Genomic DNA, 17890 nt, shown 5'->3' on the forward strand with positions numbered 1-17890 from the left:
ATGATCCCTAAAAGGGAAATCCCTACAGCACAGGGAAGTTTTACTTGTCAGCCCCAGTTATGCTGAAGCAAGATGGGTGCAAACCACTTGGTTTTCCAAGATATGTCCAGGGCTTGTGACAAAATCTGGCACCTAATAGAATTCATCCAAGACTTAGGCTCTTACAGCACAGGGACACACAAGCAAATGTCCAGAATTCTATAAATCATGTAGTTGAACTTGTGGACTCTTTTCTAAAGTCCAATTCAAGGGGCTTCACAATTGTTTTGACCTAGTTTTAAAGTTCCTTCTTTTTTTTTCCATTCAATCCCACATTATAAATGTCCAATGCTGGCAATGCAAGAAGAAAATATACAATTTATAACATCAAGCGTGGGTATAGTGGAAGTTTGGAAATGGCCATTATTTGAGTTAGTTAATTAAAAAGTTGAGTTCAAAGTTAACATAGGTCTACAATATTTTTAAATAACTCCTTCCAATGGTCACTCTATAAATTAAATAATCCTCTCAAAGTGGTCATTTTCATACAGTGCTTAAAGGTGGTCAGCTATCTTAACTGACCTTTTGAAGCTCAGGAATATTAAAAGCATTCTTATTCTGCAACAAAGTCCAATCATTTCTTCTATTTTTCCCCATAAAAACATTCAAGAACATTATCCACAAACAACCATGAAGTGAGAACAGAGATTTAGAAGTTGAGCATCAGAAGAAAAATATATAAATACTATTTTAACTTAGAAAGATAAGCATTGCAAAAAAAAAAAAAAAAGGCAAAAAGCTCTCAATTTTTCAGCAGTTTCCCAGATGTTGACAAATAGCACTCACATATTTAATAATATATTGAGCAACCTGGCATGTGCAAATACTATTTTATTCACTTAATAATCCTGAAAACTTTAATAGCCTTGCTAGACAAAAGGCTTTGCCATGTGAAAAATTTCCTCTAAGTCAATTTCTCCACAACCTCTACCTGCATAAACATTTTTAACCTGCAGCACCAGGAAACAAATAAAGCTAACTAAAGTAGTTTCTCCACTTAGATGTGAAAAAGGGAGAGGCTACTTTGCATTTACTGCAGAAAGCAAATGGGCCAGGTTAGCACCAAGCAGCTGACACAGCACTTGCTACCCTTCTGTAATTTATGCAAAGCCTGGAAAATAGAATATAAAGTGTCATGTTTTAAAACACTAGGGCTGGTGTTCAAACTCTTGCCTTAATTTATGATGTTCCATCAAGAACCTCCTTAGCCACACAAGAAATTAGCAAAATATGTTAAAGTTGCAGTACCAAAAGAGGAAATACAAATCTGTAAGACAAAATCATAATTAACATTTTTTCTCTCCTTTTTATTTTCCTTTTCCAGAAGAGCTGCAAGTCAGAAGAAAAGATGATTGTTTGTATATCCCCCTGCACATAATTATAGCTATGATTGTGCATTTATAATATGCTATATTACATATACAAGGTCATCTGCTAAACAAAATTAGTTTACTGACAGAAAGCTAACACCCACTTACCTTTAACTGAGCTCAGAGTGCTTGTTTTACCAAAGCCTGTAACTCTCCAAGTGCAAATTTTAATTCATACAACTAGCATAAAAACCCCTCAAACAACCAAACACCAAACTTCAGTATATTCTCCACACGTTGCTTTAATATGTCTTGCTTATTTAACTGCCTAATGTCAGAAGAAAATCCAGATCAGATACACATGGCAGAAAGCATTTTTGTTCCCTGAAGTCACGGATGTTTATGCTGCATCCTGCATGAGCAGATATAAGAAACCAACAAGCAAATTTTGCCTTTATTAGCCTCATCTTGAGACACACATCCTAACTGACCATGAGAAAGACAATACCTAATTTATTTCATGCTACTGGGACATCATTATGATAGCTGCTTATCTGATGGAAACCAAACAGGGAATTCAGTAACACATCTCTCCAAAATGACTGATCTGTACACAGCAGCTTTCCCCAGCTCCCAAATTACATTTACAATACAGGTGGGTTTTACCTCTTCCATCTGACCATGAAATGAAATTAAAATCGTTCTCATGTGTCAATATACTCTTCTGCTATGCTGCCATCTAAATGCAACCTATACCAATAACATTAATGAAAATTTGAATTCTTCTATAGTCAGTCAATCGAGGCTAACTCATAATGAAAATGTTTTAAAGGAGGCAGGGGGAAATACTGATAAAAATCTTTGCAATAAAAATTTTAACAGATATGCAAACAATCTCCGTACCCTTTATTCCCTTCAATTCAAAGTTATTCTATACATTATGAGCATTGTGATTTCTCTCTGCCATATAACACTCTTTTACCTTCAAATTAAATACTGCTGAAGGTGGTCACAGAAATCTGGGGTTCAAAGCTTCCAAAAGTTTTTGACCATTTCAGATGTATGGGTATTAAGAGTTTTTACCCCTATAAATTTATTTTGATTAGTATCATAAGAAAGCAAGAAAAAGCTTTGCTATGAAGGTTAATGCAGTATTTTGTTTGAAGACTAGCAATTAAAATACCAAACATTTACCAACAAATGACAAAGTAAAACAGCCCACAGATTTCTAAAAGCACTGGAGAAACTGGAAGACTACAATTTTAGTCACAGATATTTATTTCTGGCATTCTGAAAACTAAATATAAATTAATTGTAAAGTATATGAGGGTATCTAATAAAACCCACATGTCCAATTTAATATAAAATCAGTAAAGCTTCATTCCTTGCCAGGTATAAAACCCAGCAAGTTCTGATCACTTAAACAATATATTTTCCACACATTGGAAAAAACACACATTCCAAAAAAACATTATTTGCTACTAATTTTCTCCTGTTTTAAATTCTCAAACCAGAAACTTCAGGAGAAAGCAGCAGCCTTGCTCTCTAAAACAATTATTCTAAGATAATAGAAGTCAAAATGCCACAGCTTTCAACCCACACTTTAAAAATACTTTAAAAAAATTTAATGACTGTATTTTTAGAGTCACGAACAATCAAACTAAAAATCTAGTTTTCAAGTTCCTCAACTAATTTCAAACTAAGTGGGCAGACTCACAAGCAAATTGGGATACTGTTCAGTTTTCTTTGCTTATTTGCACATCATACTCAGCTTAATGTTTTTTGCTTTTAAATGTCCTTTATAAAACAAATGAACAAACAACCCAAAAAAGCCTGCCATCCTGATATAACTGAACATTCAACTACATCTTATCACCCTCCTTACTAGCCAAGTTCTGCTTGTAAACACAACCATTAAGAGAATACATGAAAACCAAACTCCTCTATTCCAAACTTCCAGAGAGAACCACAGGTGAGGGTTCAATTGTTAACTCAACAGGAACAACCCCAGGCAAGACTGAACACTTCTGACTGTTTTCCAGAAAGGAAGTATCTGACAAAGATATTTACTTACACTATGTCTTTGCATCCACCCCTCATCCCTTCTCCCCTGACAAATTCTTCATTCCCACTTAATTGTTTTTGAGCAGATGCCTACACACTTAATAAAACCAACAAGGAAGTTGCATGATATCAAATCAGAACTGTTGGCCCACCTTTCATATCTGCAGCCCACATTAAACTAATACACTGTTTACTGATCACCTCAGTGCCTCTAGCCTTCTAGTGGTTCAAGCAATCCACCTCAATTGCACCTGAAATATTCCCAGTTTATCAATTCATTTTTTAAAAATTTTGTATAAACTTCATTATATGGAATTCTTATAGCAGATGTTTCCCTTCTCTTTTTGGCTATTTATTTCCATTACTGAAGTATCTACAATAGAATTCAATGTTATATGACAATTTTGTAATTCACATTGAGAGGTAATATTATCCCAAAACAGTGATGAAACTCTTATTTCTAATTCAAATCTTCTAATTAAGAAATCTTCTTCTAAATAAAGATAAATAAAATTCTCAAACAAAACAAAACAACCCAAGCTTACTTATTTCCTACATCTCAGACACTGCAAGTTTCTTGCACTTGCTAACAATTGCTGAGTAATATTCCAGATCTACTAGCATTTATTTTTATAATGTTTAGGGGTTTGTTAATTTATTTTCTTTGCCTTACACTTCATATATCTTGTTTCAAAACCCATTAAATTTATATTTTGTTAGCTTTTTTATATCCTAATACCCAAATATTTGGAAGAAAATGTGACCAAGGCTCTCATGGCTCGACTTAATTCATAAACCTTGAGTAGCAGTATCAGCCCATCACAACATTTCACTTGCTTAACACTAGCACATTTTTATTACTTTTAAAAGATTATATAGAACCTTGAATTGCATGATCTAGAGGAAGTTTTTTCAAACAGGCATATTAAATTGCTTTAAAAATGGCATGCCAAAGTAAGTGAAATTTTATTTATTTTAAAAAGATGTTAAAATTTCAGCCTGCAACTACTAGTGTTTAAACTTGGGTATCATCTTCATATAGGAAACCAATACAAACTTCAGCAAAGCAGGCATTACAAAAACCAATTTGATACAATTTTAATATTAATTTTTTGGAGTACATTATTAATGTTTTAAAAGGACAGCTTAGTTTCAGCTTTTGATACCTGATACAAACTGCAGGACACAATTATAAACTGCCCTTTCTATATCAGTAACCTCATAATAGCAGACAGAATTCACATACATGGAAATTATTTCTGGAACAACTGCCATAGAACAGTTTCACAAGAAAAAGATTCAAATGTGCAAAACTACATTAAATACTTAAATTTCTCAAGGAATAGAAGACATAAAATTCCAATTTCCAATTAGTCTTTAATATATTCAGTATTACATTACAAATACATAATCATAACTTCCCACTTTCACGGAAGGCCCGCCTTATAAACTAAAAGAAATTTGGAACAGCCCTTGTGATTTGATTGTCATATTAAAGAAATGACTGAAGTTTTAGTTTGAAAACAGACAAATCAGTGGGAATAAACCATATGACAGTGTAGCTTCTGAATACATGATGTTAGCCAACTTAGAAATAAATGTTCCTGTAGAATTTTCAAGCACTTATAAATTAGTGCTTTTCTTTGAACAAGTAAAATGAACCTATCTGAGAAACCAGTGGATCACAAAATAAATTATTTATTAAAATGATATTTCACAAGAGAATTATCATTGTCATGACTATATTAAGGATTAACATAAAAATATGTATTTACAAAATGCAGTCATGCTAGAATACTTTATCATCAAGGCTATTACAAAATGCTTCAGTTAATGTTTGCTAAAAAGACAAATGTTATAGTGTTAACAGTAGAGATTATTACACTTAAGCTTTGTAAGTTTTGTGCACAAAATGCACAAAATGAAGCACATACAGAAACCAACTACACAACCACAGATACACATTTTATTCTACATATATTTACACACCTGCATAATACTCGCCATCCTGTCACAAAAATGGAAAAATTATTGAAAGGCTTTCAACTACTGAAACAGCATTGCATGGCTAACTTTAGTTCAATCTTTAGAGTGTCCATTTGGGAGGTTCCCCTCAATGCCATAAATTCTTGCTATATTAAGGTTGATGATTTCATGGACATTTTCGAAAGCCAATCAAATTAGTCTTTCAGTCACTGGTTCTGTAAATCCAAAATAACACAAGTCTTTTTTCCCTGAACCCCTTCATTCTGTGACGTACCATCAACATCATCTGCAGCTTCGCTCTCTTCTTCTTCTAGTATTTCAAAAGGAGTCAATACATCATAGAGAAATGAGAGAAAGCCATAAAACCAATCAGAGCTTTCCTCTGCTAAAATATTAAGGACTTCCTCAAGGGAATCAATATTTTCATTACTGCCATCTTTGGTCAGGCCTATACAAGAATAGAGGAAAGAGAGAGAGAGGGAAGGGGGAAAAAAGAGACAGCAGTTAGGTGGAAAGAGGAAACTGTAAAAGGAGGATCTGTGAAAGACATCTCTTGTCATAGACAGAAGTCTTTACAGGAATGCTAACTCGGAAATAGAAGGATGTTAAGAAAGTTGAATCTTTCCAATACAGACTATAATTTGGGCAATAAACATGCAAAATATTATGCCAGAATCTTACTAAAAAAAAAAAAAAGGAGAAAAAAAAGCAGTAGCTTTGCTTTCCTTTCTTCCTAGTCCTAAAACTAAATCCATTTATATTTAGGTTTTCTACCCCAGTTTAGACAGTTTTTTATCAGTAATCTTTTACTACTTTAAAATCACTAAATTTGTTTTCTTTATTTTTTAAACCATTATGTTCAATTTTGAGAGCTAGCAACTGATGGCCGAGAATAACATTTAAAAGCAAAGAGTATATAAACAAACTCATCACAGGCACACTGTTAAGGATAACATTCTTATCCATGCAGAATTTTGATTTTGCTTAGAAGTGAGGACTCTAATTGCTGGATTTGAAGTTTGTTTGCTTTGCATTTTTTTAACATGTTTCTCAACCAATTTTTTCTATAATAGATTTCTATAGGATGCACATGATCCTCAGGAATTATTTCCACACCTGAGGATATACAGAACACCAGATAAAAATGAGTAGGTAGCCAATACAGGGTATAAGTTTTGTTATATAGAAAATCTAAAGCAAGGTAAAGAGCTGAGGTAGAGAAGGCCAGAAGAGCAAAGAGTGAGCTCATCACTGCTAAAGACCCTAATATTGGAAGTTACTATTTTATGTTACAAGACCTACTGATCTAAATGGCATTTGAAAAGTGCAAATAAGCCATGGCTAATGCTTTTTCCCCCTCCTGCTTTGCGGGAGGTCTTGCCTACATTTGTTTGGGTTTTTAAAATTAAAATCACTGTTTTACAATTGTTACTAAATAACATTTCAAATTTTCCATTCTAGGAAAAGCACAACAAAATGACCAGACAACAACACACAATTACTGGTACGCTTTAAAGCTGCAGAGGGAGGGATTTCCCCCACTTCTAACCAGAACAAATTTTCATTTGTTTTGAAAAGACGAGCAGAAAAGTGAGCTAAAGGTGAAGACAGATTATTGAAACGTAAAATTAAGTGAACGTGTTGCACATGCAGATTACAAAGCAATATTAGATGCAGGTTAATGAAACATTCAAGATAGAGAAGTTCATGGCAGAGACATTTAACACATTTCAACACATTTTTCTTACAGCACATAGTGAAATTATCAATGATAATTCTGAAGAAACTTCCAAGTCCATGATATTCCACATCCTTGCACCTGGATGTCCAGAACCTCTACTTGAGTGACCAGTCATTCTCTTTAACTTTTCACTGGATAGCCCAAAGGTTTAAAAATGACAGATTGAATCCAGGAGGCAATCAAGGTATTATAAATATCCCTCTCCAACTTCTTCCATGGCTTAGTTCTATAAAAATTAAATTTTATAAACAACTTTATGCACAGTACTCAATTATTCTAATTTGTTTTCAAAATTTGGATAATACAAGATATAAAGACATAAACTGAAGTAAGGATATTTATTGAAGAACAAAATCTCAATATAAGAATGGAAACTTGAATCTAAAAGTCCTAAAAGTACAATCTAAGTTATAAATGCAGAATTAATACTTCTGTCATTCTAGTCTGTCAGAATCTCATATAAAAGCAAAATGGGGAAAAAAAACAGAAAAAAAAATCCAACAAAAGAAAAAGAATAACACACTACTCCCAAAAGATCTCAAGAAGTCATTTTTGTACACATGTACAGAATCATACAGATGCCCCTGTTATTACATAAAGAATAAGACTTTTGGGCAATTACTTTTATAAAACAGAGTACAGCAGCATATTTTTTTTGAAAATACTAGGACTCCAAAGGGAACCACAGAAATTGGAAGAATATGTCTTACAGTCTTTGTCAAAAAAAAAAAAACCACAATCAACAAAACCTAAATCTTTTCTCTACAATTCTTTGCAAAAATTATCCAAGATGAAGATAATGGCCTTTGAATTTAACAAAATAAACCCAAGAACAAAACCAAAAAAACCCTCATGCAACACTTCAGCCTGAGTTAAAGAAAAAAAACACAGGATTTCATATGTTTATCTTGCTTTCTAACAAAGAGTACAGAAAAACTGCCAACTCATTAATACTCTGTTCTTCATCTTCATTCACCCCCATAATCAAGAAGAACTGCTTTTCAAAGGAAAAACTGATAAGCTCACAGAAGCATCGTAACAAGTACCTGAAAATGGTGACCAAAGCAGAGCAACCATACCCTACTAAAGCAGGGACTCAAAAGATATAGCTACTTTATCTCAAGAGAAGTCTTAACATGACAGCTTAAATCCAAGCGAATGAAGGAGTCAAAATATTTGTCCATTCAAGTAGTTACCACAAGCAGTAGGGCACAGGACTTCCCTACATGCATTTAACAAGACAAAGCTTTTCTTCTCCTGTAAATATCTCTTCTTATGAAAACGAGCACAAGCCAACCTTTAATATTTGAAAGTGCTACAGTAGAACACAAGAAAAATAGGAAAGAGCATGAAACTTATCCTAAACAGCTGAACTGTGCAAAAGCACTCTTTTAACACCTATTATCTCACTACAGATTTTTTGAACGTGCAATCTCAGCATGACTGCCTGCAAACATATTTTTCTTCTGTAGGTGAACCAGAGGAAAAGAAGATTTCTTACTTGAATTTTACTGCTTATTACCATTTGACTGCTGACACACGAGGATGGAGTTTTGCCATTTTCTGCAAAGCTGGACTACTCTGAACTAAATGCACAAGAACAATAAAGGGATTGTTTTCTGTAGCTGCAGTTCCAAAACTGTACTAACTACTGCAACCATTTAAGGAGAATTTCTAAGGATATTGTTGCTTGTTAAAAGGGACAGAAGTACAAGAAAACCTTGGCTCCAAAGTAACTATTACAACAGACATCGGTACCCCTATACATGCCACTTTTTTGGAAATACCACTAAAGCCACTGCTTCACTGTACTGATGTAAAGCAAGGTCAGATGTGTAGCACTCCCTCTAAGAATAACACCCTTCTGAGAACAATTAGAGTGAAGTGGACAAAAACTGGGAAGTCAACCAACTTGGGGCTGGTTGACTGGAGGGGTGCAGGTGGTTTGGGGTTTTTTTGGTTTTTTTTTTACTTCTCTTACACGGGGAGTAGGGGAAGAGGGGAAGAACAGACTTCTCGCAAATCCTTTTGAAAATTACACAAATCCCTCAAGAGAACCTAATCATGAAACCCATTTTGATTCCAACAAATAAAAAAGAAAAGATCCTATCATACCTTATACAAACAAGAAATAAAATAATAAATTTTAATTATTCTATTTAGATATGGCAAAGTAGTACAGAAAATTATTAAAACCATTATTTGAAATACAAAATAAACTCATGCTGGTAGAAGCATTTCTCAAAATGTTAATTAAATTAATTTAAACTTAAAAGATATTTACAATTAATATGAAATTCAATCTTGAAATTTGTAGGGAAAACTAAAAGTTATGGAAGTGGACAACATTAAACCACTGTACATATCACAACTTCAATACACAATACGAGTGCTGTAATAGCTAAAGAACAGGGGAGGAAAAAAGCATATGAATTCCTATCATTAAACACCAAACTGCAGTAACTCCTTTTGTACCAGAGAAACCACTTGCTGTTGTGGCATTCTGACCCAGAAAAAAAATCCAGAAAGTAATAAGCCTTCCTAACAAAATCCTCACAAATAAAAGGAGCTCTGCACTCAATATTCAGAAAGTAGGCTTACTATTCAGTTTCCTTTACTACAATGACTTAATTCTGGAAGATAAATTCCTTAAGAGGGAATCCAGTCTTCCAGTTTCTGCATCAATGAAATAATTTCAGTCTGCATTGTGGTGCTCATTTTTTATTTCATATTTAATTTTAAAGGTAAACAAGCACTGTAACTTACAGGGAAGTTCAGTTAATAATATAACATGCCTGCTATTGGAAGAAATATCTTTTTATATTCATAATTTTTTCAGTGTCACAAAACTTAAAAATATATCATTTCTTTTATACTGCAAAAATTATTCCCAAATTTAAATCAAAATAAATTGTATTGCTAAGCAACTTGTCAAAAATAATAAAAATAAATTTTATATGTGACCTTCTAAGGTCACACTTGAAGTACAAGGTTTGAATGCATGATAAGACAAGCTTAGAATAGAAACACTTTCATGTACTGGCAGAACTCCCAGCTATATCAGGCTGCATAAAACAGAAATGGAACAAAGCAGCAGAATGTTTCTGCCTGTATACCACTGTCAAGAAAAGGCTATCCAGTTGCTATACACTATGTAATAGACAAAGAAAAATTAGGATTATAATTATCCCAAGTATTATCTTAGTCACCAATTATAATTAACACCCAATCTGTAGCTCTGTAGCCATTCAGAGTGCTGGAGATTCTTTGGAGTGACTCTCACATTCACACGACTGCAAACTGATTCAGTTGATTACATGGGTTTTCTATAAACCATGAAGGGATTAAACAAATGAACACACATCCTTCCAAAGACTTGTTTATTTCTCCAGATAAAAGTAGGAAAAATAAAATTATGACAAGGTGATTCTTACGGAGTATGAATTTGAAATAGCAAACCATAACATCCTAAACTACTGCCAACTTTGACTAGTTTGATACATTCCATTTTGTCCTCTGCCCAAGTGTTAGTTACCATGCTGGGGGGTTCATTGCTTTGTTCATTTGTTTAATTCTACAGGTTTGTGTGCTCAGCAGAGGTTTAAATTTGAACAAACCAACTAAAGAAAATATAAAGAAAAGTAAACTTAACTAAAATTTCTACCATCAGGTATGCAAGAAGTATCTATCCAAGGCTTGATTGAAGCTGAAAAAGGCAGTGCTTTAAAAGAGTAAGTAAACAACAATACCATAAAGAATGTCAAGAAATTGAAATTTCCCTTTGAAGATACACAGTCAGCAGAAAGACATCTCACAGTTTACAAAGAACAGAAGCCTAAACCCAGTGTTTCAGTGCCAGAGAAGAAAAATTACTGTCATGTATTGTTTCTGAAGGGCAAAAAAATGAACAGACTTGTGAAGAATTCAGAATAGAGGAAAGACAATACAAAAATACACTACACAAATAGTCATCTAAGAAGTACAAAGGCACATTTAAAGTAATTTTAAAATGGACCTGGCTTAACATGTTAACATAAACAATGTTTTCACTCTAGAAGCATCTTAGGTCCTGCATCTGATAAATTTATTGATAATCACAACCACCTTTCAACATTCAATAGAGTAGCATCAACCACCAAATTTCAAAAACATTCTGTAAGATTAAATGCTTTCCACTAACATTGCTACATTAGAAGAAAAAGAACAGGAATTGCTGTGAGGTACACACCCAATCCTACAGCTTGCATTAAGGAAAAAACCCATCACAATGAAATCAATTTAAGTTTTCAAACTAGGAAAAAACAAACAAACAAACCAGAAATATTGTTTTGACTTAAAAATAAAAAAGCGAAACAAGAACATGCCAACTAAATTATATACATTGCTCCCCCTTTATTTGTACTTGCCTAGCAATACTTTAGCATCTTCCACATCAAAATCTCCATCTCCATCAGCATCATATATCCCAAGCTTTCCTAGAAGTGCAAAGAGAGGAAGAAAAGACAATTAGGGATTTGGCCATTTGTGCCCAGCACAGTTTTCAGTGTGTGATAGTTGACTGTCAATGCTAGGTTGTGACCATCTGTTTTTAACAATCTAGCTGTAATATTCTTAACCACATTTTAAATTTCTGGGAAATACTACAAATATTTCAAATTTCTTTCTGTACTTCCTGCACTTGAGATCAAACACATATTTGTCTTTTTCCTGCATTGATTTTGCAGCCAGTAGATTTAAAGCAAGTCTGTGATATATATTTGACATTAACATGCTTTGCTCAGAATAAAATTTAAGTTCACAAGAAACATTCAACATGTTTGAGGGAAAATAATAAAACAAAAATTTGTAAAATAATGGTCATTTGTTTTCTGATTGCATGCTTCCTGCAATTCTAAATTCATGGGAAAGATATAGCTATATAGGGATGTAGTTTTTGGAGCCAAGTTTATAGAAAGTAAGCAGCCTACTTCCCAGACAAAGGAAAACCATTCACAAATTCTACCAACAATTGTATAACTTTCCATGCAGACAAAATAAGATGTTTATCCTTTCATGTTAGACTAATAAAACGGTTTTCTCACTTTTTGTTTTTGAAACTGCAGCTCTATCAGCCCTAAGTATATGCAAAAGAAAAACTCAGTTTCTATTAAAAGAGAATTTTCAGCATAGAAGCATGGTGTCCAAGATTTGAAGTATCCTGGGACCACCAAACTAGTAGAAAGCTATCTAATTATAGGCTTGATAAAATTCAGACACAACTTTTAACAGGATCAAACTCTGCAGAGCTTGCAGAACTTTGTGTCCTTATAGTCTGACAGTTTACTATACTTGTCTTTCTCTAAATGAAGGTAGAACTTTCTTGCTATCAAAATAAATGAAATTCAGTTCTTAATATGGTACTTAGAAAATCAGAAATCAGTTTTGTGGAAGAAAAAATTTAGACTTGGGTCTAGAATAGAAAAATATGTTCATCACCATTGTATGGAAGCAATCCATTAGAAAGGAGCCATATCTGTTTATGGATAAACCAGTAGACTGGTGCAAAAATATAACTCCCTAGAAATAAGAATTATATCATCTTCAAAACCATGAAGAATGAGACAGATGAGAAATAGCTGAGCTTCATGTCACTGCAGAAGAAGAGTAATTCTTAAAAAAAAATTAAAACCATAATAAAGTAAACCAAAACTTTCAGCCAAGGCACTGTAAAGCAAGCTTACTTCTCTAATATCCTACCTTGTAGGACCTCTGACAAGTTATAACGGAAATCCTTTGCTTTGGCTGCATGCATGGTAAAAATACAAAAAACATTATTTGCATCACTAGACCCAGTTAAGTTTCAAACCAGAAGATTTTTTTCTGAAAAAAAATTAGTCCAAATCAAAAAAAAAAGCATGTACCAACAGATGTGTAAATTTTGTAAAGCCACCAGGTGCAAAAGTACATGTTGAATCCTACAACATCAGGGAAAACAGATGTACCTATGGACATACTTCTTGAAATTTGAGATATTACTTTATAACCTTAAATATTATATTAATAGTACTGTCTTAAAATTGTCTCATTGAGATAGAATTATCACTGCTATAAGCTTAAAACTGAGGTCATTCAACATCTCACTCATGAGAGGATGACTGATCAGTTGTCCTGACCCTACAGGCATCACAGTCCATTGGAGCAGAGCTAACATTAACTGCCTACTTTCAACCACTGCTGTGAGTTTCTGAGAGCTTAAATTCAAATATTTAAGCATATTTAGCTGACCTCTCAAATTAACTGCAGTATACATGTTACAAAGACATCCTACAGGATGTTCATACCCTTTTATGAAAACCCCATTTTAACATTATAATAGTGCTCAGCATTAAAACATACATTTTGAACTACACTGCCTATTCTTATCATGTAGATAATTTGCAAACACTACAGTAAACATATCATCTATCTAAAAATATAAAATGGCATTCATTTAATGCATATTAACATTATTAGAAAAATCTTAAGATTTAGAACTCTTACCTAGAACTTCTTCATAATCTACAAGTTCAAACCAGACAACTGCTACTGATGTCCAAACTCCCAGCAAAGCAATTACCATAAACCAGGTGAAAAATGAGCTTCCAGAGAGGCCTTCTTTCTTTCCATTCTTGCCTCCTCCATGCTTAGTCTCTGTTAAAATAAAACAAGAAGAAAAAATGGATGTGAGAGTTAGAAAATTATTATTGAAGATACAATTATAAAGATTACACAGAATACAAAACATTTCAATTACAATGGTGGGTTTTGTTGTTGTGAAGTTTTTTGGTTGGTTGGGTTTTTTAAAACTTTACCACCTTTACTTGCTCTCCATTTCACTGTGAATTACTGTGAGAAGCTTGATGATTATCTAAGCAAAAGCCTCAAACCAACCAAACACCAAAAGGCCTGATCTAATTTGTCTTACAAGTTAGCTGAAAATTCCGCCTTGCTCCCCTTTGATGTCTATTTACACAGAGCTTCACATTTTTGAGATGCTTCGCATTTGTTCCCCGGCAGTTCCCAGACTGCCACCAGAGGCCAGTATGGCCAGCAGAAAAGCTTTGCAAGAGAAGCATTTCTCCTAAATCGAGCTTCAAAACTAGTCAAAATAGCTCACAGAACCAACGTGACAATTCAAATAGCCTAAGAAAACTCTAAAACCTGAACTATATTAAGGGTAAGACTTCAAATTCAGGACACTTTGCCAACTAAAACCATCCTCCCTGATGCTTAGTACTAAGCAAATTCGCTCCATGCTATACAACTCTAGAATTTCAGTCCTATGGAACATACAAGTAAAAGGATGACACAAAGACATAACACAAATCATGATTTCACTTATAAACTGCACATATGGAAAGCAGACATATATAAAAAATACACGTAATTGTAAATAAATGACTGCAAAAGACTTTGACCCAGCATATGTGTAGCAAGTTTCAAATGGGCATCATCACCACAGAAGACATAAATTGCTTAGTCTGTTGTTTTAGGATTGCTTTAGTGAAAGAGGGATATGCATATACATATATAAAAGTAAATCAATATGTACACAAAATGCTGCCTGCCTGTGGCCTTCTCCAAAGCTCAAGGTCTGCTCTTCTGCCCCCTGACTTTACTACTGAAAAGGTGGCACTTGGCTGCAGTTTCAAGTCCATTCATCTATTCCACTGCATTCCATTCTAAAAACCAACTTTTGCCTGCTCAGCCACATGCAGGCCCAGTTATTCAAGAAAAACTATTTTTTACATGATGTAAAGAACGTTGCAAGAAGCTTTGTCACGAATATTGTGATAAGCTAAGGAGTTATCTTTATACTAATTGAAAGTAATGTTAGATGTATTTATCAACACTGATCAAAGAAAAAGACAAAAAATGCTCTTAGAAGCTAAATATCAACACAATTGTTTTTTAAAATAAATTGGTGCATCTGAAAGATAAGTAATGAGATGGGTGACTGACTTGTTTTTGTAACAGGAACTATATATAAGTAGTCTCTGACCCTGCTTGCCAGCAGGTTTACAGCTGTAATAAAATAGTCTTTTATTACATTCATTGTGCTTTATACAAAGTTCAGACCAATATAAAAACCACTGACCCACGCCAACTCTTATTCAGCTCAGCATTTTAATGAAAAAAAGAATTATTTTATTAACACTACTCCCTTCAAAGATCAAACACCAACTATTTAGTTTCTTTTCTATATTAAACATAAATGCCCAATAATATTCAGAGAGAAACTGAGGTAACTTAGCCTCGCATCAGGCATATATCATTTGCTACTGCACAGTCCTCTAATTACATATGTGCAGGGTCTATACACACAGCTCACTGTAACATTTCTCTTGTGGGAAATGTAGGGGTAGCCTGAAGGACAGACAAGCAGCCTCTGCATTCAGAAATATGCTCAACTGTATGAAAATTACTTACAGTACTCTTGAACTGGTAATGTTGATACTGAGAAATAAACTATTATGGTATGTAACAGCAGGGCTTCACTACACCTGTGTAGTAGGGCAGTCAGTAAAAGCTTTGCATATATTTAAAATTAAATCCTTAGGTTAAAAACAGTTTAAATTATTCCAGATTGCAACTTGGTTCTAGAGCAAACAGGAAAGAGGATCTTACTGCATTTCACACTATTTGCCTTACTGTTTTACCATTTACTGCTATTTGCGTTCCCAGGAAGAAGCTTTACTTATCAGAAGAACAGAGAAATTAAAGAAAATACAACTTATTTAACTAATCAAGCAGAACTATTCATATTTTTTCCAGTATAAGAGATTGTTTCATGCAAATTCGTCAAAAATAGATTCTGCTATAAGAATGTAGTTCACAATAGTCACAAAGGCATATTTTTATTCTGGGGCTTTCTACCTTATAGCAAAATTATCTACCAAACTCTTGAATAACAACTCAAGCATGGCAGCTTGATCACGCAACACTTTTATATAAATGGAGGTTATGTAACAAAAAAATTTACCTATGATCTGCACAAATAATGCTACATGCAGGGTCAGAACAAAACACTGCAAGAACTGAAGCTGGCTCAGACCTCATTCCAAACAGTTAATTCTCAACTCAAGCCCTTTCCCTACACATGCTGCCAGCCATGCCAGAAGTAGGTCACTTGCCATATCTGGTAAGCCTGTGCTTACACCACCAGATGTCTTTATGCAGACATCAGAAAGTCTTAAAGCACGGTCTACCGCTCAACAGCAAATCTATAAAATCCTATACCTCACTCACCCCCCCAGTAAGTCACATCTAGCTAAAAATGTATGAAAACTTTTTACTTTAGCTTACCTTCAAGACATCTTACAATTTCACATTCTCTAAAGATAACTTAGAAGTCAAATATTTGAAGACAAAACAGTATGTCTTATGTTAATTTATGCTCTATTAGGCAAAATATTATTTACAATTTACCACCAGCCATAAATTCATGGAATACCTCTAGTCCAGAGAACACGTAATCAAAGAGAACAGAGGCAGCCTGTAACACACACTAGACAGCAAACTGGCAAGAAAACATACAACAGTAAGCCAGTTATTTTGCTGATCATAAAATCAGACATAACTGCTATCTGCAAGTATACATTTTCCATTTGCTCACAAAAAAAAAGGTTAGGATTATACCTGTGTCGTCAGCCATAACATTAGTGCTTGATTTCCACCAACAGAGCGAGTGTGTCAGTATATCCAAAAATTAATGCTGAAGGCAGAATAAGAAATATCCTCACTGTTATCCTCCTGTTTGCAACAGGAGCGAAAGGTTTCCTAAAGCCAGCTCAGCTGGAACCTGAAACTGGACCCAAGAGAAACCTCTCCTCCAAATCTATTTTTAGAGCAGTTATCCTCAGGAGCCAAACGCTTTTCAGAACTCATATGGCAATCTAGTTCTGACGACAATGAAATTCACTTACTCCTCCTAACAGAGCATCCTGGGTAGTTGATCCTTTCCCCTCCCCTTAATCCTCCAACATCAAAAACAACAGCAAATGAAACCAAGCACATTGTACTATAGTACTTCTGCTGCAATTTATGCCCCAGTGCCTGATCTCTCAGGACATTAAATCCATTCGCATAAGCTGAAACACAAGTCTGGACACAAAGCTTGCCTGCTTGCATTTGTTACGTTGGCCCTCATCCAAGAAACTTTCTCCATGTTGGCATTCCCCTACCAGGCTCTGAGTATCCTGCAGAGACTGCTCATTTGAAACTTGCTAACTACTTCAACAAAAAAAGAGACAACTACTTTCTACAATGTAGTTTTGAGTCTTCTAAAAGAATTACTTGAAACCAACCTCATGCATTCTTGCCAAGGAATTTTCATATCAGAAGTGTAACACATTGTATTTACTTCTGGCAGACCCTTTCCAGAAAGGGTTAACACTAAATTATCTCACCCCTCCCTTAAATTCTGACAAAATGCATACTGCCTGTACAATTTAAAGCTAAAATAAATTAAATCACCAATACACCCTCTTCTTAAGGCCCAGAAAAAACAAAATCCACTAATACACTTTTCAACATTTTTTTCCATATTCAATTTTATCAAACTATTATTTTCCCATTGCTTATCAAACAAAAGCCAGCTTCTTTTAGGTGGAAGTCAGAAAAAAACCTAATTTCTCACTCACTGCAACCATAAAAAAAGCTTTGGGATCTACCTCTCTGCACTCCTATCCCCATGCTTCTTTAAATAACACAGCTACTAGGTAGAGAGAAT

The 17890-nt window shown here is 34.2% G+C and overlaps 1 protein-coding gene across 8 annotated transcripts in view; it reads right to left on the bottom strand.

Annotated features, from left to right (window-relative positions):
- Positions 1-17890, bottom strand: part of ASPH (aspartate beta-hydroxylase) — a 114424-nt gene that overhangs the window by 83862 nt on the left and 12672 nt on the right. For 3 of the 8 annotated variants that reach the window (XM_071420066.1, XM_071420047.1, XM_071420037.1), the window contains exons 2-4: positions 13660-13809; positions 12877-12921; positions 11547-11615 (exon numbers count right to left, since the gene is read on the bottom strand). In XM_071420066.1, the coding sequence (XP_071276167.1) occupies positions 11547-11615; positions 12877-12921; positions 13660-13809 (264 nt within the window). Of the gene's footprint in view, positions 1-4770; positions 5848-11546; positions 11616-12876; positions 12922-13659; positions 13810-16797; positions 17067-17890 lie in introns of those variants that run through there. The other 5 variants (XM_071420075.1, XM_071420060.1, XM_071420051.1 and 2 more) reach the window with 4 other exon arrangements.

The sequence above is a fragment of the Agelaius tricolor genome, unplaced genomic scaffold (genome assembly GCF_023055355.1).
Source record: "Agelaius tricolor isolate 1412-34295 unplaced genomic scaffold, bAgeTri1.0.p SCAF_2, whole genome shotgun sequence".
Lineage (NCBI taxonomy): Eukaryota > Metazoa > Chordata > Aves > Passeriformes > Icteridae > Agelaius > Agelaius tricolor.